At 43.0% G+C, this 20,186-nt stretch overlaps 1 protein-coding gene across 3 annotated transcripts in view; it reads right to left on the minus strand.

Annotated features, from left to right (window-relative positions):
- Window positions 1–17,036: 17,036 nt before the first annotated feature.
- The window catches only part of MPPED2 (metallophosphoesterase domain containing 2), a 98,882-nt gene continuing 95,732 nt past the window's right edge, over window positions 17,037–20,186 (minus strand). For all 3 annotated transcript variants that reach the window (XM_068147842.1, XM_068147843.1, XM_068147844.1), the window contains exon 7: window positions 17,037–18,635. In XM_068147842.1, the coding sequence (XP_068003943.1) occupies window positions 18,517–18,635 (119 nt within the window). In that variant the 3' untranslated portion in view covers window positions 17,037–18,516. The remainder of the gene's footprint in view (window positions 18,636–20,186) is intronic.

A 20,186-nucleotide genomic window follows, 5' to 3' on the forward strand; every position in this document is an offset into this window, starting at 1 on the left:
AGCCACACAGAACAGCAAGATCACAGCACGAGAAAGAACAACCGATGCTGGCCAAACACCCGAGCAGAGTGAGTGCTGCCCTGTTCTGTGTTTGAACCAGGACAAGGAATGTTGGCAGTGTCCCAGCCCAGGCTCTCCTGACACACAGCTAGATGTTCCATGCAGGAATATGTAACATACCTGAATTCCCCAAGGGAACGAAGAGGTACATTCCTGCATTGACCCATGAAATTTGTCTCACCCTCTTCCAGCATCGGCTCAGCTAGGTCTCCACTGGGAATACTGCAGGAAGGAATTTAGACTCATCAGTAACATTTACATTTGCTTGAGAAATATGCTTGCTAGAAAGAGCAGGGGGCAAAGTCAAGCCTGCTTCCCTGTGCTTAGCACTGGCACAAAGCATGTCTGGGAGCCCTGGGGAGGGAAATGAGCCACTCAGGATTTTGGTCCATCTTCTGAGAGTCTGAAATAAGAAAATAAGAGAATTTTGGACAGCATTTGATGGGGAGGGACTGCGAGACTGGGTCTTCATGCAGTTCTGAAGATGATTGAAAGACATTGCAACCACAGGCAGTGATGAGAAAAGCAAGTGAAAAAAGGATTGGTGATGCTGGGTAGCTCTGCTTTCCTGCTTCCTAGGATTTATGTATTTATGGATGAATTTAATACTTGGTGATCAAAAGAGTTCAAATAGTGGTTGTATTAATGATTTCAGCACAACCCCTAAATCCCAGGATGGCAGTAGGAACCTTCAGCTGGGTCTTAATCTTCTGACACTCTTTATTAAAAGCTAAATTAGGTGCTGTTGCCTTATGATAAAGCAGCTTACAGGAATGTGAACTGCAGTATTGTCACTGCAGTGTGCATACACGCTCTGCTCTGATCTCAAGCCCTAGCCAGACCAGCTAGATCTTTCCCCGAAACAAGCTACTGAAGGGAAAATCTCCCTTTTAGCTTCTGCTGTTATTGTTGATATTCAGATAATTCTCACTTGGGTCTTTCTGACTCTGGCTCCAAGTTTGCAGAGTGATGCACATTATTGCCTACATTTGTCAGGGTCTACCACTGCTACAGATATCCCCAGACAGAAGAGCCCAAGTCCATACAGGCTGTTTTGGCCCACAGTTGCCACTCCTCTTCCTGTTTTTCCAATATATATTTGGTACCTGTTAAAGATCTCTGCAGGGCTCCCAGCAAAATTATTATGCATTTTGCAGCAAAGACCTACCTTATTCTGGAGCTCAGGACAGTGTGATCTGTGTTTTGTGGACAAAGAAATATTAGTATGCCTCAAAGAAATGTGAGAATCATCTCATCATTCCTCTTCTTCTCTTCCTCCCACTTGTTCCCTAAAGTATATTGATATTTGATGGGCTTGTTTTCTTGAGTCAATATGGGATGGAAATAGGTGATACTTGAAGCTGTTCTCAAACCTCAAGATAGTTTATTCTGGGCTTTGTTACCTCAATCCCAAAGACAACTCAGTTTCTAAGGTAGGCATAGTCTTACCTGCTAATTAAGGGTAATTCCATCCCCAAAGACCACAACTGTCAGCCCTAATCTTAATTTTGGAGCTATAAAATACCATAAGATCTGATTCTGAGTGCCTTGACAGGGACTTTGGGGTTGACATGCTATTGTACTCCCACACATTGCTCTCTCAGGGGGGCTGATAAAGATACTCCTCTTGCAGAATCAGAGGGTAATACTGAAGGCAGATAAAAACATTTTGGTAGTTTCTTCATCTTCCTTACCCTGGATGTCCCAGAACTGGATGCAGTATTGCAGATGTGGTCTAACAAGTGCCTTCATCTACTGGCTGTACTCTAACACAGTCCTGCTGATGTTGGGGTCCTTATCTGCTCATGTTCAGCTCACTGCCTCACCCATCACTTTTCAGCATGGCTGCTCCCTGGTACTATATCACAGGGTTAGTCCCTCCAAAGTGCAGGACTTTGTGCGTGTCCTTGCTCAGTTTTGTAGGGTTCTTGTTGGCACTCTATCCAGTCTGCTTCCATCCTTCTGAAACCCTCCAAGGTCTTTGGATCAAAGGTGAAATGCTGATGCAGTCTCAGAGTTCCCACATACGCTGTGAGGAAGGCAGGATGTTATACTGGCAGGTTCTATTTCTTAAAATGTGTCTAGGATATATCCAGACAAGAAAAAAGAGGCAGGAATGGGGTCCACAGACACAGCATATCTCTCCATGCCCTGATACCCTCCCAACCTGAGGTTAGTTGAATCCCTATTCAGTATAAGACATGTGGCAATATCTCTATATTGTGGCCTTCAGAGAATGCAAGGTTTAAGACTTGAGGGAAAGACATCCATAAATTCTCTGAGTGATGAATGGTTGGCAGTTTCATTTGAGTACTTTCTGCTACAGATGTTTAACATTTTTTATTCCAAGGGCATATGCTGGAGAACAGAACAAGGAGAGGTCTTCATCTGAATATTTACATCTCTAGTATGAAGCAGGCATAGTCTCTGAGGGCCAGCAGAGCAAAAGCAGTTGCACATGGAGCATCCAAGTCAGGAAGAAGAAGAATGGAAACACAACTGGATTATGCTCTTGACAGAAGTCTGACAATAACGTGACGTGCTTAGCTGGGCAAGGTGGAAGATGTGATGTTCCCAGCTGGCAACTGCTGGTGACTTAATACTCCCAGACGGAGGCTGGGGGCGAGATGATATCCCCAGTTGGTTGCCAAGGCTTGCCTCAGTGCATTCCCATTTGTACATGTAGCTTCTCTACACAATGAGAAGGGTGGGTGAAGTGTAATAAAGCAGCTGGTCTATTAGAAGCTAAGCTTCGTGGAGAACAGCACAAACATGCAGAATCCCCTTAATCTTAAACTTTATTACCCTAGATAATAGGCTTTGGTAGTGACAACAATCAGCTGAAATGCAGAATTGTCTTGGCTCCTGCAGCACCTGCCATGTCAGTCAGTCAAAAGCCATCTTCTGCTGCACAACAGAGTGGCTGCTTGCTACAAACAAGGCATAAGTTTTGTTTGTTTCCTTTCAAAAGGGAAGGGAAAGCTGGGCATCCCCCCTTTGCAGATTTCAGTGTGCACTCTGAACCTGCTGTAGGGGAAAGGCTAAAGCCATATGAAAGTCTGCTTGCTTGCTTTACCTCCAAGGAGCCAGAGAAAGGCATCTTTTGTCCACTGAAGCCCACTTGAAAGAGTAGGGCTTGTTATTCCTGCTCTGAATTAGGTCAAGCTTCCCAATACTCACCCAGCAACGAGAAAGGGAAATAGCAGGAAACCTGCTCACAAAATCTTTATCTGTGTCATTTGTACTGTCTCTGATAGGAAATTAATTTAATTATGTCAGGCACAATTCAGACAAAGCATCTCTCATTCTCTTTTTGGTGGAAAACTTGGACCCTGAAGCCAAATGCACACATGAGATACCCACTCTTCCAAGTGGGCAGAAAAAGACCTTGCAATTTGTCTTGGCTTTATGAAGTTTTCAATGTTTGTTTTGTTTGGGTTTTGTTTTGTTTTGTTTTTAATTAAGTTTTATTCACAGTCCTAGAATCAAAAGATGGGGAGGGGGGGAAGGGAAAGGAAATCTGCTTACCATAAGCTGTTCTATGGTTAGAATGTCTAGGTTTAATGTCTAGTATTTCACTACCTCCTCCTCTGAAGAAGGTGATGAGTGGAGAGTAAAAAGAAATAAATGGAAGCCATCAGTGTATTTTGACTTGCAGAACTACAGAAAGACAATAGAAGGTGCAGTGAAACCTGCCTATGCCTGAAGGTAGAAGCAATCAAACCTGAAGCAAGGCAGCAGTGACCTGCCAGCTGCACACAGTGAGTGGTGGAAAACCATCATCACAGGAGAGCAGAAGCCATCAAGCAAACTGGCAGACAAGAACTGAGAAACAAGGAAGCCTGAAAGAGGAGCTTAATACCATCTCAGCAGAGCTTTAGAAGAAACAGTGCTTCAAGTCTGACTTAACCTTACCTGAGTTGAATTTGGAACTCACATCTGGTCCAAGCAATCTGAGAACTCCCACCAGCTCACAAGCTTTATCTCCCTCCTGCCTCAGAGGGACCATACTCCCTTCCTTCGGCTGGTTCCAATTCCCCTGGCAGACGCAACCGAGACACCTCAGCTTCCTCTGCGATGCTGTATTGATTTCTGGCAGTCTCTCTTTCCCTAAGGAATTGATTGCACTAGATCAAATTAAGAACAATCTGAGCATTTAATGGGCCTCCTTCAATACGATGAAGTTTGATTGCTTGAAGTTGAAGTTCATGATAATTATTTATGCTGACGGCAGCCTCAGAGCCAATAAAGACTGACCTGTGCCTGAAGGCCTCAGTCTCTCCATCAGGGAATGAATTTGATCCTGCTGTGCTCACCCAATACACATACATTTTGTTGTTGAATATGGCAATGATGACCAGAGAATAAAATGTATTTCCACCAAAAGCTGGTATCAGAATTCCAGCTTTGTTTCTATTCTGTCACCAAATTAAAGTCTTGTGCGTGACTACCAGCACCTGGTCAGCTTCATAAAGTCATGGAATCATGTGGTTACATGGGACCTTCAAAGGTCATCTAGTCAAATCCCCCTGCTAGCAAGCAGGGACATCCCCAACTAGATCAGATTGCTCAGAGCCCCATCAAACCTGACCTTGAACGTCTCCAGGGATGGGGCCTGGACCTCCCCCCCGGGCAACCTGTTTTCTAGTTTAAAATCATTGCCCCTTGTTCTAGTGCTACATGCCTTTGTAAACAGTCCCTCCCCAGCTTTCTTGTAGGCTTCTTTCCCTTGAGCAGCCAGCCCAGATCCCTGCTCCTTCAGTCACACTCTTCTCCCCAGTGCAGATTTCTTCCTCTGTGCAAGTTCTTGGTATTAGATCTTTCAAACACTGGAATGGCTGCCCTGCCTCACACAGTAATTCACCAGTCGAGGAACTGACTAGAAAAACGACTCTCTTAGCTGGTCTAAATGTAAAAATGATGTTATTTAAGAAAAGAGTTTGTGTAACAGTTCGAAAATGTGAAAACTAAAACGAAACTGCATGGAGGCAGCAAGCTGTCCCTGGGACAAGACCACAGTAGTGCCACACATGCTGGAGCAGCATGACTCCAAACCCACTGCTTTGGCCAGGTGCAGAAAAGGTGCAGTCATAAGCAGGTAGCTGATGAAAGGGTGAAAAAGCACATCTGAGAGGTTCCCTCAGATGGTTCTGTTTGTTTCCTGGTTTGGCTTTCAGTTGCTGTAACTTTGTATATATTTTGGTTAAGCTATTTTAAACCCTGTCAAAGGAGACCTTGTCTCAGCAGGTTGCTCTGAAACCTAACAAAATCCTTGAGGGGCCAGGCAAAGGGAGGAATGGAGCTGCCCCCCAGTACTGGTCAGGGTTTGCATTTGGGGAGGGAAGTTGGACACTTGCAGCAAGGGGGGGATTTTTGGCAGTAAGGCTTGGCCCAATTAAAGAAAAGGGTTCAAACCTGCTTCTCACTTAAAGATAAATTAGAAGTAGAAGGAATTAGTTAGGGAGGCAATAGAAAGCTGCTCTGCTCTGCTGAGCTGCCCAGGCCAGTCACAGCCCTGCTGTTAAGTTCTTCAATAACACTGAACTTGGGGTGACCCTCACAGACAAGAATTGCTTTAGCATAGGTTTGACAACAGCAGCAAGAAACTCTCCAAAAATAAGCACAAGCTTAAAATAAATGTCACCCGTGGAGACCTGCTCATGTAAAGAATCCTGTGCATCTCCCATGTTTTCCATGATTAGCATCACAGCTCTTGGCAGTTTGAAAAATGACAGTTTTCAAGGGATTTCCAATGCTCCCTGCTCCAGTTTCTAACCTGGCAGGGAGCCAGCCAGGACAGACAACAGGTGGCCTTCAAAGAAAGCTCACAGGCAGCTCTGGGCCAGCATCTCTGCTCATACACCCCAGTGTCTAGCTTGTTTAAAGGCGGCAGATGAAGCCAAATGGAATTGCAGTGCCTGGAATAAACAACTTTTCTTACCTTGAAGCTGTAACATGATTCATTTAAGATAGCTACAGCATAACTTGCAGTGCTGAGTACCCAAAAGCCCACCAAAAACTCAGTTCATTACCCTTGTGAGGGGAGAATGAGACAACTTTCTGCTCGTCAGCAGGAAAAGGGGAAATCTCAGCTGCAAGTGCTGGAAGAATTACATGTTCTTGAAGAGGTGCCCACAAGACCCATACAGAGCAAGAGGCATGTTCAGAGTTCCAGAGCACTTTTAGAGGATTTCACATTACAATTAACCACCTGGAAATTAGCCCTTATCCTGCTTAGGTGTGAATAGAATAGAATAGAATAGAATAGAATAGAATAGAATAGAATAGAATAGAATAGAATAGAATAGAATAGACCAGACCAGGTTGGCAGAGACCTTCAAGATCATCGTGTCCAACCTATCATCCAACACCACCTAATCAACTAAACCATGGCACCAAGCACTCCATCAAGTCTCCTTCTAAACACCTCCAAAGATGGTGACTCCACCACCTCCCTGGGCAGCACATTCCAATGGGCAATCACTCCCTCTATGAAGAATTTCTTTTTAACATCCCACCTAAACCTCCCCTGGCACAGCTTGAGACTGTGTCCTCTTGTTCAGGTGCTGGTTGTCTGGGAGAAGAGACGAGTCCCCGCTTCTCTACAACCTCCCTTCAGGTAGTTGTAGACAGCAATAAGGTCTTCCCTGAGCCTCCTCTTCTCCAGGCTAAGCAACCCCAGCTCCCTCAGCCTCTCCTCATAGGGCTTGTGCTCCAAACCCCTCACCAGCTTTGTTGCCCTTCTCTGGACATCTTCCAGCATCTCAACATCTTTCCTAAACTGAGGGGCCCAGAACTGGACACAGTAAGGCAGTGACACAACCCTTGCTGCTGCACTGAATCTGAGATCCAGAAATCCCCAACATTCACTGGATTTGATGGGAAGTAATTCTTTTGGTAGGGAAGAAGAAAGCCTTTTATTTAAACAGGCTGAAGTTTGCTTCTCCTAGCTCATTCAGTGGTAGCATACAAAGGAATCCTCTCAAAGGCTGAGGACCAGGAGCTGGTGAAGGTGAAGGCTGTCAGCTGTGCTGTGTGGACCACAGGATGGCTTTTGATTTGTTGGGTAATGGAGAGTGGCTCTTTCGAAGGACATTTCTCAGCTGACAGGTTGACATCTTGCAGGCAGCTGTCTCACAATATGAACTACTGACAGTTAGAATGTGCCTCTCCACCTTGCATACCTCCTCTTTAATTAGTGTTTTAGAGAACGGTACGTTTAAAAAGGGCTGCTTTGGCCATTGGAGATGAACAATAAGCACATACATGGAGTTGCACGTGGCAGTCAGTGAGCAGTCCAGGCTCCTGTGTTTTATCCTTATAGGAAGACTTCAAGTATTTGAAGAATTAGTATGAAGTTTCAACAAATATATAGAAGATAAAATGTTTAGAGCTTTAAATACCAGTAGGTTCCAGAGAGAGCAGACATGCTTTCTCTGCATACTGCTGTCTGTAAACTGGGTTCTTTTCCCCCTCCCCCCGTCTCTCAGACAAAAGTTAGTTAGATCCCAAGTGTAAACCGAAATACTCACCTGAGAGCAGATATTCACATAATCCAAGTAATCCTAACACAGCACTTTCTCCTGTGACAAACCAGAGAACTGAGTTCTCAGAAACATAAAAAGGAAAAAGTCTACATTCTTCACTTGTTTCCTGATTAAATACACTTCTGCTCTACCATCACTGATGGGGTCAGTTTGGTCCAGTGACTTTTGATGAGACAAAGTGGTGGGCTTGCTGTTGGCTTTTTTTAAGTGCCTACATCTTAGGAAAAAAATTGACTATATCAGCTCACTAAATAACAAAACTCGTGGAATTGCTTATTTTAGTCATCATTTGAACTAGTAGCAATTATGCCTGTAATAGGAAAATGAGGTTTTAATGCTGATTAATGAAACTGCTAAACTGTCAAGACCACTATGGGTCTCTGGAGACTGTCCCCTAAAATAGTTGCCATCATATGTGTAATATGGCTTTTTTTGTAGGACCAGATGTGAAGCATATGGTGACCTATTACAGTAGGGATGAGCCATAAGTCCTGGTTGAATTATACTGGGCAAACTACCCAAATGGAAAGATAGCATCCAGTGATTATTATAGGATCAGAGCAGCTTTTTAGAGTGTAAGGGACCATGATGGACTTGGGAAGTTGCCTAGCTCTGTTAATCGTTCCTGCCTGAGAAGAGTTACACTTACTCTTCTATACTTATTCATATCCTAGAGGAACACCATGCTGCTAGCTGTGCAAACATACTGTAAAATACTGTGACTTCCTACCACTTGCCCACTCTCCTGCCCATTTCAGGTACCCACAATTCCCACTGCTGAAGGGAAGTCCCGTGGGGTGGGGAGTGCTGGTGAGGGAAACCTGTGGTGGTCCCCATGATAGCTGGCAGGAGCAAACCTTGGAGGTACTGCTGCAGAGGAGGAAATGTGCTGTGTGACTGAAAGGATACTCTGCTGCCCAGATCACAAAGCAGGCAGGAGCAAAAAGCCTATGCAATGATGCTCATTGCTCTTCTATGGTGAGACTCCACCTGGAGCACTGTGTCCAGTTCTGGAGCCCCTATTACAGGAAGGATCTGGCCATGCTGGAATGTGTAGAGAGAAGGACCATGAGGATGATTAGAGGGCTGGAGCACCTCTCTTATGAGGACAGACTGAGAATGTTGGGGCTGTTCAGTCTGGAGAAGAGAAGGCTCCAAGGAGACCAAATTGTGGCCTTCCAGTATCTTAAGGGGGCCTACAAGAAAGCTGGGGAGGGACTTTTTAGGGTGTCATGTGGTGGTGACAGGACTACGGGGAAATGGAACAAAAAAAACAGAAAGTAGATTCGGATTGGATGTTAGGAAAAAATTCTTCACCATAAGGGTGGTGAGACACTGGAACAGGTTGCCCAGGGAAGTGGTGGAAGCCACATCCCTGGAGGTTTTCAAGGCCAGGCTGGATGTGGCTCTGAGCAACCTGATCTAGTGTGAGGTGTCCCTGCCTATGGCAGGGGGTTTGGAACTAGGTGACCCTTGAAGTCCCTTCCAACCCTAACAATTCTATGATTCTATGACACAGTCATAGTAAAACTGGGCATGTTTTACTTTTTTCTGGCAGGGTCCTCACTCACAGTAAATTGGTAAGTGGCTGCACTGAGCTCCAGAGGGCTGTCAGGAGAGTGCTTGTGCACCACAGTGGGAGGGATGAGGGCAAGATTCTTTTCTGACCAACCATACCCATTAATTCGATTGTTATCCAATGCTGTACTCAGTTTTCAGCATGTTGGCAGGTACTAGCCACACAGAATATAATGGACTACTTTTCAGTTTTGCTACTGCCATGTTGTATTACTCCTTGGTATGATTCTGCCAATTTATGACAGTTTAACCTATTTACTCATGTGTAAATGAACAGTGGTTGAAGATTAGAGAGGCTTCATTTGCTATGAAGAGCTACTATCTTGTCTCAAAGGAGAAAGAACCAGCTGATGAGAGGTCACCTACTTCCTACCATGGATGTAGCAAATTATCATCACAGTGTCAGCCTACACTTAGAGTAACAAACACACAACAGCAGGGCTACACACTGAATCTGAGAGGCCAGAACACTGTAGAGAGCTATTTCAGTAACTGAGTATGTGAATAAATATGCAGGATGATTCAAATTCACACACACTTGCATTGTGTTTCATATCCATTTCTGCAATCAGTGCTGTCTGGCCAAGCTTACTTTGGACAAGATGTTCCTGTTGAATGTTTGTTTGGAGGAAGGAGTAAATTTTGTGTTATCTCCTCCTAAACACATTTCCAGTATTTTTACCATCGCCTTATTCTTGGGCTTTAAGATTGTTCCATCAGATTAAAGTCCTCTCCTTATAACCTGTGAATTTTTGCTGTTTCACAGCACCCAGTCCTACATCCCTAACTCACACAAGCAGCATCACCAGCTTCATAAAAATCAGAGCTACAGAAATGCTGAAACAGTTTCCTGCAATTCTGTAACCATGCAAGGCTGATATATTGCAGAAAAAGTCCTCTTCAAATTGTCTGGCAACAGAAACTGAGGTATTTTCTTCATATGGCCAAGCTTTCTGTGACAAATAATGCTACCACAGTTTAACTGGCATTTATACAGATATTCAGGCCTGTAAATGATACTAGTGAAAGCCACAGCTACAGCCGGGGTTGTCTGCATATGGTTACTACACTCCAGACAGATAATTCCTTCCTTGGAAAAGTCTGCTTTCATAGTAACCTGGTTACAAAGCAGTCTCTCAAGTGCCACTGTGTGGGTAAAGCACATCACAGACAGAAGGTAATGACTGCTGACACCAGAGCAGCTTTCCTCTTGTTCCATATAAAAGCCAGCAAACTCTAAATCATCAGTGCAACCATGCTGCTTACCTGCCCCCATTGTCCGAGTACCTCTTTGCAGCAGAGAGCTAAATCTATCAGAACATAGTGTAAGGAAAAAAAAATTTACTGCATGGCATATAGAAGCCTGACTGGCTGGGCTGAAAAAAATTAAACAGAGATTAAGATCTCAACAAAGAGCACTTCCTCCCCAAGGATTAGTGAACTACTTCACACACACAAAACCAACAACCAAACAACACTCCACCCTCCAGCCCAAACAACGGCAAAAAAATCTGAGGTGGGATGCTCTTAAAATTGTTCCTGTCCTGGGAACTTTGGCACACAGCCTGGCAAGCTTTGCCAGAAGGGAGAGTTTAGTAAGCAAGTCACCAAATTCTGTTTGTCTAACACTTGCCTGCACATTTAAGCCTGGAACATCCAGTGTAGCTGTAGAATGCCCTGTCTAGTAGCTATTTGTTAGCACTGGTTCCATTTCACAGCTCGAATGTGAGAAGGTTTGAGGGCTTTTCCTCTGCTTTGATTCTCCCAGTTAGGAAACTGGCTCATTCTCATTGTAAGATCTTCCCAAATCAAAAGCCGTGGGGAACCAAGCAGCAGTGAGATGTCAGAGCAGGAAATAAGGGTTCATTTCACTCATTTGTCACAGGTGTGACTGTAGCTGACGGCCTTGATTTTTGTCTCATGGCTGTTCCAACTATAAAAATACCAGTTGCTGGCAATTTGCTTTCTCCAGTCACTTGACTTGAGCTACACACTAAAAGGACTCTTACCAAGTTGGACAGGCAGCATCAAGAAGGTCTTAGTCTTGCTGTGGAGTGCCACTCTCATGCAAATGAGAGCAGCAGCTTTTCCAAGCAGGTATTTGCATAGCCAATTGTTTGCTCTAGGGCATTATACTTCTAAGAGTGAATGTTAACTGCAACTATCCACTGTGCTTGAGTCTAACTGCTAACTGTAATAGGTCCAAAGGAATGCTGGAACAACAGGTAAGATGTTTTATATAGGGCATGTCACAAAACTTTCTTTTTTATAACATACTTCTAGGTACCATAAGGACATTAAAGTATTGGGGTATCCAATAGGATTTGGATGTTCCTGGCAATGTAAAGTTATACGAAAAACTGCCTTCAGCTTGATAGTAGAAACCCAAATTAAAATAAACCACTTGAATTTAATTTTAAGCTGATACTAGCTATTGAATTTCAAACTTTTATAGCTGGCACAACTGATTATGAATAATGAGCCTATGCATGTTGTAGTTCTAAGTCCACAGTAAGTTCAACAGCACTTTGTACGAGAAGTTGTTCTGTTGATTAGGATACCTTAATCAATACGATGCAGCTCCTCTTAGGAACCACTACTCTTCCAGCCTGAGCTGGGCTTGAGCCAGGTACCTTGTAGTGTCAATACAATGCTCAAATATGCTGTCTCCAAAATTCTCTAGATACCTCATAACATGAAGCCAATAACAAGGTGGTGGTGCTGCTGGCAGAGCTAGTCTGGATCTTACAGTAACGTAAAGATTTTGTACCTGCTTCAAACCATTTAAAGAATCTATGACAGTGATCATCTTCAGAGTTTGGACTAAGGTTATTCATCACTTACTTGCCTGCTGAAGAAAAAATAAATAAATATGTACTTTTAAGATGACTGAAAAAGCTTTGGCTGTGTGTTCTAGCAGAAATTGCTTCTTCTGTTACCTAGAGCTTGATTTTATCTGTTTATCCTATTCCAATTTAATTAAACAAGCAGGAATTAGCTTTGATTTTTGTTTTCTGTCTATCTGGAAGTATTCCCTGGCACAAGCCAGCACCTGCGTTCCAGGATCCCGGCATGATTTTCTTGGGGTAACAAAGGAATTGTTTTCTCCATCTATTTGAGAAGGAAAGCTGCAATTAAAAAGCTATTAACGTTGCTCAGGAAATGCAGATTCAGATCTTAGGATTGTGAGATCTCCTGTGTGATCAGTCAGTCACCTTTCAATCTGTTCACTCAAGAGACTCCCTTTCTCCTATCTGTTCAGTTTCCTGTCCCTGTGGACTCAGCTTCACACGGTAGATCCCTTGTTTTGTGCATCATGAGCTCCAGAACCAACCAGATCCATGACGACTTTGTGCAGTATTACCTGCATTGGCAATTAATCACCAAAAAGTTACACTCTTCCTCCAAGTGCTGAGCCTCTCAGCAGCCTGAAATACTCACATGGCAGGGATGTTGAAAATGCTTGTACACAGTATGCAAAAAAACTTCAATCTGTTGTGCTGTTCCTTCTCTGACACTCCCATCACTGAAAGCCCTTGCAACAGAATGGTGTTTGAGACACATTAGTAGTAACAGCAGTACAAAAATACTTTTTAATGGGATTTGAGGAAGACTTTAATCTTCATTTCAAGTCTACTTTTGAATCTTTTGCAGTCCTAGCTCTTCAGTTCATAAAGCTGACAAGTCCTATTGTACCCTTGAGCCATCTACCCTGGTAAATACTAGCCCCTGTTTGAGGAAGAGATGAATGTAAGCCATTCATTCAGTTATCCTAAACTGAGATACATGTTTTTGTTAGCCCCTCTCTCATGAATGTAAACCTTAGGTACAAAGTAAGTTACTAAATTGTGTAATGACAATTACAGGGAAGTGCTGTCTCAAACAAAAATTTAAGGACTCCTCTTTCTTATGCGTAATTAACAAATCCCAAATTGAGCCTGTGGAAACCTTCCTCAGAAAAACCTAGCAGTAAACCAAAATGAGATGTGTCCTTATAACCATATTCTAATTGAATCACTACCAAACTGGCTGGCTCAGGCTGAAGATAGAGGTCTGGAAAGCCACAACTAGATGGAGCGGGGGGGAGGAAGAAATCAATATGGATGACTGAAAACTGATTTAGTGCACTAAGCTCACTCAGACTTCTCCTGCATTTCCTCTTGATTAGGCTGACAGGAACTGAAGGTGAAAATGTTAAAACATGACTTTAGTCTTCCATGCCACGATCAGACTGCACTCATTTATTAGAGTCCCTTTCTTTGTGCTTCTGTAGGTCGTGCTCTGATGGCAGGGACTTCCTGCAAAAGTGCATAGGGTGTCCCACAAGGGCTGAGAGCTGATGTGATTGTCCAAGCCTTACCATAAGATGATGTGATCTGAGTAAAATGTGAATGCAAAGTAGCAATGATGATGGTGCACAAAAGACTGGTTACTGCAAATGAGGAATCTGCAAAGAAGTTGAGATCTACAACTCAAGGAAGAGAAAGACAAAATGCACAACTTTGTGTTGCAGGCTTTGCTCCCTGCAGCTTTTACAATGCATTTCTTTTTCCAATAAGAAGTTACCATGCTGGGCAGGGGAATTCAGGATCCCTGCCTGTCTATAACTGCTAAAAAAAATTATCAAGTTCAAAAGAAAACAAAACAAACCCCAAGAGGTGGAGGAGAAAAGTAAGGATGAAAATTCCAGAAATGTAATTCAATAAGGTGTGGTCAAACATAAGGTCTCAAAGAAATCCCCTGGATCAATTTAACACAGAAGGACAAGAGGGTTTGGAAGTCACCCTGTGACTAAATTACAGATAGTTTCCAGGAGTTTCCTTAATAAAATTTGTCTAGGGAGAAAATATTGGTGCCAGTGAGGGGAAAAAAGTCTGATTCACGGAAAATAGAGAAGAGAAAGGCAGCTTCAACCAGGAGTTAGTCATCGATCTATTTCTTAGACAGAGTCTTGGCAACACCCATTCTCGTGGTAGAACTTGCCTGGAGTAGACCAGATTGATTTGACAGTCTCTTAGCCTAATAAATGCTTGACCTCAAGGTCTGCTGAATTCACTAAATTCACTATGCAGAGAGAATTGGGAACCAATCACCTCTGGGGAACATCCTGTTGTGCAGCCCTCCCCTGATAAAGGCCTTGACTGCTTTCAGCCTTATCGAGACGACTAGATGAGAGCTGCTCTCACAAGAAGAAAGGTTAATCGACTATGCTGCTGTTAATCAATCACTTGGAAAGATTCAGCACTTACAATAGGTAGGTCCCTCTTCCTGCCAAGAGGTTCTTGCATGTTAACCAGGGACCATCTCCTCCAGTTTGAAGGATGAGTAATAGACAGAAACACAATCCAAATAGATGCCAGGTGTCTGAGCCAAAGCCAGCTGAAGTCAATGAAAGACTCCCAGTGAGTTCAATGGGCTTGGATCAGACACTGGAGGAAGACTTATTATCCAAGGTATATTCTGCATATAGAGATTGAGCTACATCTCATAGTGAAGGATCCTTGAAAAAGGCAGATTCATCACACCTCTGCATCCCTGAGAAATCAAACTTCTTCAAACCATACTGTGTCCCATTTACCCTGATTGCTAGCTACAGCTGACATCCAGCAAAGGCAAACTACCTGCCTGTGACAGCACAGACAGACTGTGCACACTGCACAATCTCTACGAAGAAAAGAAAGAAAAAATACCAAGCTGCTTAATGTTTTCCTGGCCTTTTTGTAATTGCCTCTAGCCAAAATGATAGCTTTCTCAGAAGAGGAAAAGCTAGATCAGTTTCTGAAAGGACAAAGGAAAATTGAGGGAATCAAATTAAAAGATCTTGCCATGGACAAGCTCAGCGTCAAACAACTGGTTGTATGCAAGGTGATGCTGAGAGCTAGAGAGAAAAGAAATACAGCAGAAAACATCCACTTAGAAAGTACTTCTAAAGAGTAGGTATTTCTCTAAATTAACAGCTGTATTCAGCTCATCACAAAGTGCTGACTACCCTTGATGTCTGTCCGGCAGGGAGTCTCAGCCTGTTCTTACAGATCCAAGCCCTCACATCCCTTTGCAGAACCACTCAATAACATACCTGCTTCACCACACAGCCAAAAAAAGCCATATGGCAAACAGCTGAACCCAAAAGATACACACCTTTAGGACAGTTACAGATACCAGCTTCCTGCAGTCTGGTCCAGACTTCTGCTTCTTTGAGGCATTGTTTCTGGTATTTTCCCACCACCAGTCTTACCCAATGCAGACTCCTGGCTGAGTTCATGCCAGCCTTTGCTCAACTGGCTTAATATGCTGCCAGAATGTTTCAGGCTGCTCAAAACCTAGAATAAAGCTGCTGATTTGAAATTTTACTTTAGGAATAATCCAGTTTTCCCTAGAGGCAAATACCCAAGAATGACAGACTGGTGCCATGAACTGTACCTGGGAAGAGGTTAGTGAAGAGGCACCAGGTTCTTCAAAAGGCTGGAAAGCAACCCAGATGCAGTGGCTATTCTTTGCTCACCTGGAGGTTCACAGCACTATAAAGCATCCCAGGCAATGGCTACTTCCTCCTTATGCAGTGACAACAAGCAGGGATCAGTGAAAGAGAATGCTCTAAGGTGCACTGTCTGTGATTTCTATGTGCTCCAAGAAAATGTTCTGAGGAAGGACAGAGATCTTAAATGTAGTCATGGTTTTCACCATTAAACAGCTGTGGCTGCCAAAACCAATTCCTTAATCTTCCCATTGCTGGCTGAAAAAAAATAATCCCTAGGAGATATTCCTGCATCTACATACAGAAGGACTGATACTTGGTGACATTTTTCCCTTTGGCTCAATTGATAAAATAACCATCACTGCAAGCAAAGCAGGGCAGGTATCACTAGAGCGAAGATGCCTGTCTGCTATGTAGGCAAACCTGACAAGAAATTCCACAAACAAAACAAGAACTTGATTTAAGAGGTTCAGCAGCTTCCTCCTTAAAAGAGGCTTTGGTATAGCAGCCTTATAAATGTGAAAGTTCCAGTCAAGCTCCATAGCTGTGTGTAACATGCATCAAATCCACAAGCAGCAGTCCTCTAGGCAGCACTCTAAGAGCCTAGAATTTGTTATCAATAACCGTTCTAGCAAAATAAAGTTAACAGCCTGCAAAGATAAATGGGACTACTCTGTGGCTATCCAGGTCTTGTTTCATGTTAATGCAGATGCAGATTCATGAAAGCAGAGTCTTACCTCTTCATGTCTGAAACTGGATTTTCACAGCCATCACTCATATTTTTGAGCAAGACTCTATTATTATGTACTTAACTGTATTGCAGCGATACCAGCAGGTCCTGCTGTGTTTGCCATTCTACTGGCATACACTGACCCCACACTCCCCTGCAATTCTCTTGCCAGTGGTGGATCCTGCTGTGGCCACCAAACTGAGAAGAGATCCAGATAAAAAGTGATATATTTCATCTATGACTATTCATTTCTTAACCCATAGTGGATGAGCACAAAACACCTGCAGCTCGATACTAATGACCAAGTGAGGAAGTAAAAAGGTTACTGCCTAATCAATTTTCCTCATGTCATCTGGAATAGTATCCTACAAGGCTGAACTGCACCAACTTGGCTGCACTGAATCACAAGATCTGAAGACAAAATCTCTTCTGTCTAAAAGGAACAGAAAGATGGATGACAGAGAAACGGAAGGAAAAGTCCATCGAGTGCTTTATCGACCCCGCTCGCATCTTATGAACAGCAAGCAATATAAGTTTATTGAGAAATAGAAAGTTCTTACTTACCCTTAGCATTGCCCTGCCCCCCACACCCTGTTAATGCCAGAGGAAAAGAAAAAAAAGAGGCAAAATTCCCTCAAACCACATATTTAAAAATCTTGCAATTTTATTTGCATATAAAGGCCACTAGATATAATATCACAATAAATTTAAAGAAAACAACTGCTTCTCTAAATTCCATTAACAAGGTAACATAAACCAGAACAAAGCTCAATAGCATTTACAGTGGTAGAACAGAAAGAGCTACCTGCAACAATATTTTGTGCTAGCGAGATTGCATTTACACACAGTGCAAAATAAGAAAAAGGAAATAATAACAATAATAATAATAAAAAAAAAAAGACAAGAAGGATATTTAAATATAAAGGACAACTAAGCCTTATTTTAGTTAGGCTTGATTGTATCCATTTGACTCTATACATGCCTGGACTACGACAAAGATTTAACTCAGGCTCTTGAAGGCCTCGAGCAGTTGGAAAATGTGTCACATCCCTTCATAATTTAGATGTGTTTGTACAGCATAATTTTGCAGATGCTATACTGGCAATATTAAATCCTAGCTTACTTATAATGCACAAAAAATACATATATATATAAATTCATATTTAAAAGGAGTCCACATTTACATTTTTTTTTCTTCTTCTTCTTCTTCTTTTTTCTTTTTTACTGCATGAAATACCTGCTCTTTGCAGCTTTCACCCCCAGTCTTTTAAAGCTAAAATAATTTAAAAACAAACAATAGAAGGCAGAGATCACATACAGGCTGTGGCTATTCTACATCAGTCTTTAACATAATGATGCAGGGAGAGGCAAACACCTCAGAGGTCTGCTCTCCCCTTGACGCATTCCGCTGTTAAGAGAAACCAGTCCCAGCACGCACACGCGCACACACACACACATATCGAGAGGTAAATGGACCCCAAAATATTGTTTGTGCTATTAAAAAGAAATAAAAACAAAGAAATCGAGATAAATGGAGATGAAAAGCTAACATCTAGACCTAGGGAAAAAGAGGACACTTAAAAAACCCCCCGACAATAACGTAAGTTGTGCAAATTTGGGTGTTTTTAAATGCTGCCTATTTTTTTTTTCTTCTTAGTTCTTTAGCTTATAATATAATATTAAAATAAGGTCTCTCACTTATTAAAAGAAAGCTTGGCTGTCCTTTTGAGAACACTATAACAATTTACAATGGCAAATTTATTGAGAAGAAGAACAACAACGACCAAAAAAAAAAAAACCAAAACCAACGCATTTTACAAATTCACAATGCTTCATCAATTTAAAATGAATGCTGCACAACCTCTAACTTTTCTCTCTTTTTTTTTTTTGTTGTTTTGTGGTTTTTTTTTTTTCCTTTTGTACCAGCAATTTACAAAAAAAATTCCCAACCTCCCCCAAAAACCCACCCCAAACCAAACAAAAAAAAACCCGCCACCCCCACGGTTCCCCTCGCATTCCCCCTCCCCCACCCAATTTTGAAATCAAACATGTAAGAGAATGTAGGTTTTAGAATTAGAAAATGGCAGTTTGTGGACCTTCCCCAGTTCCAAATGTGCAGTAGTGCTTCATGATCCTTGAGGGGTTGGAAGGTCAAATATAATTGGAGGGTTGGTTGGTTGGAAGCTGACTGTACACGTTGAAGCGTTGATGTAGGTTGTGTAACCGTCTGTCATGATGCCATAACCTGTAGGGAGAATGTGTCACACTTACTGGAACGCAAACAAACGACACCGCCCCTGGGCAGCTGCACTGAGAGCTCCCTTCTGGGATCAATGCTTTGGAGTCAAATTAAACTAATCCCCTCAAAATGATACAAGCTCTTGAAAGCTGCTGAAAAGGCTTGGAAAAAAAAGAAGATAATAAAAAGTACCGTGTCCTGTAGCTGAAATAAGAACTGATGCTTTGGGTTTAAGCACAAACTTTTTTTCCCACCCCATGGAAAATCCTCTGTTGCAATTGGATACAGCAGAAACAGAGGAGAAACCACTTCTAATTCCTCGCTTCATGAGCTGTGGTTTGCATGCCTGTAATGCCTGTCGTAAGAAAAAGGCTAAATAGGAGAAAAGCTTTAGTTTGGTTTTGCCTACAAAAACTCCTCTCTGGGCAATGAACCAAACCTGGTGAGCTTCCCCTATGCTAACCCAAATCATATTACAGTAAGGGCTGGAAGGGACACCTCTGGTGATCACCAAGTCCAAACTCCCTGCCAAAGCAGGATCATGTAGGACAGGTCACACAGGAACGTTCCTCATCATAGGACTACCAAGCTGGTGTTCAAAATGGCCAGTGAATGGAATAGAGTAATAGAATCGAGTAATAGAATAGAATTAACCAGGTTGGAAAAGACTTTTGAGATCATCCACATCCAATCTAAACCTCCCCTGCCACTGCTTGAGACTGTGTCCTCTTGTTCTGGTGCTTGTTGCCTGGGAGAGGAGACCAGCCCCTGCCTGTCTACAACCTCCCTTCAGGTAGTTGTAGAGAGCAATAAGGTCTCCCCTGAGCCTCCTCTTCTCCAGGCTAAGCAACCCCAGCTCCCTCAGTCTCTCCTCACAGGGCTTGTGTTCCAAACCCCTCACCAACTTTGTTGCCCTTCTCTGGACACATTACAGAAAGTCACCATCTTTCCTAAACTGAGGGGCCTAGAACTGGACACAGGACTCAAGGTGTGGCCTAACCAGTGCAGTGTACAGGGGCACAATGACCTCTCAGCTCCTGCTGGCCATACTGTTCCTGATACAGGCCAGGATGCCACTGGCCTTCTTGGCCCCCTGGGCACACTGCAGGCTCATGTTCAGCCTACTATCAACCAGTACCCCTAGGTGCCTTTCTGCCTGGCCATTCTCCAGCCCCTCTGACCCCAGCCTGTAGCACTGCATGGGGTTGTAGTGGCCAATTTTGGGCTAGTGGAGAAAGCTACAGCAACCCATGGACTGAACCACATCTGATACTTCACTCAGCAAATGTGGTGTGACGAAATGTCTGGTAACTGAAGCACTTTTCAGCTGACATCCACAAAAAGCTAACAAAGAAGTTAAACAAAAAAATCAAGGAAGAGTTTGGCACCAGGAGTTTGTGGAAAATAAACCTCAAAAATAAAAAGATAAGCAGTTTCATGGAGCAAGAGAACTCCCCATCTCAAACCCAGAGGGGGAAAATGCTTCTTTTAAACCATTATGATATAGTACAGATCACTGTTGCCTGAAAGCTACGATAAACACAGCTACCCACAGTG

The sequence above is a fragment of the Melanerpes formicivorus genome, unplaced genomic scaffold (genome assembly GCF_026170545.1).
Source record: "Melanerpes formicivorus ecotype bairdi unplaced genomic scaffold, bMelFor1.0.p_v2 SCAF_16, whole genome shotgun sequence".
Taxonomy (NCBI): domain Eukaryota; kingdom Metazoa; phylum Chordata; class Aves; order Piciformes; family Picidae; genus Melanerpes; species Melanerpes formicivorus.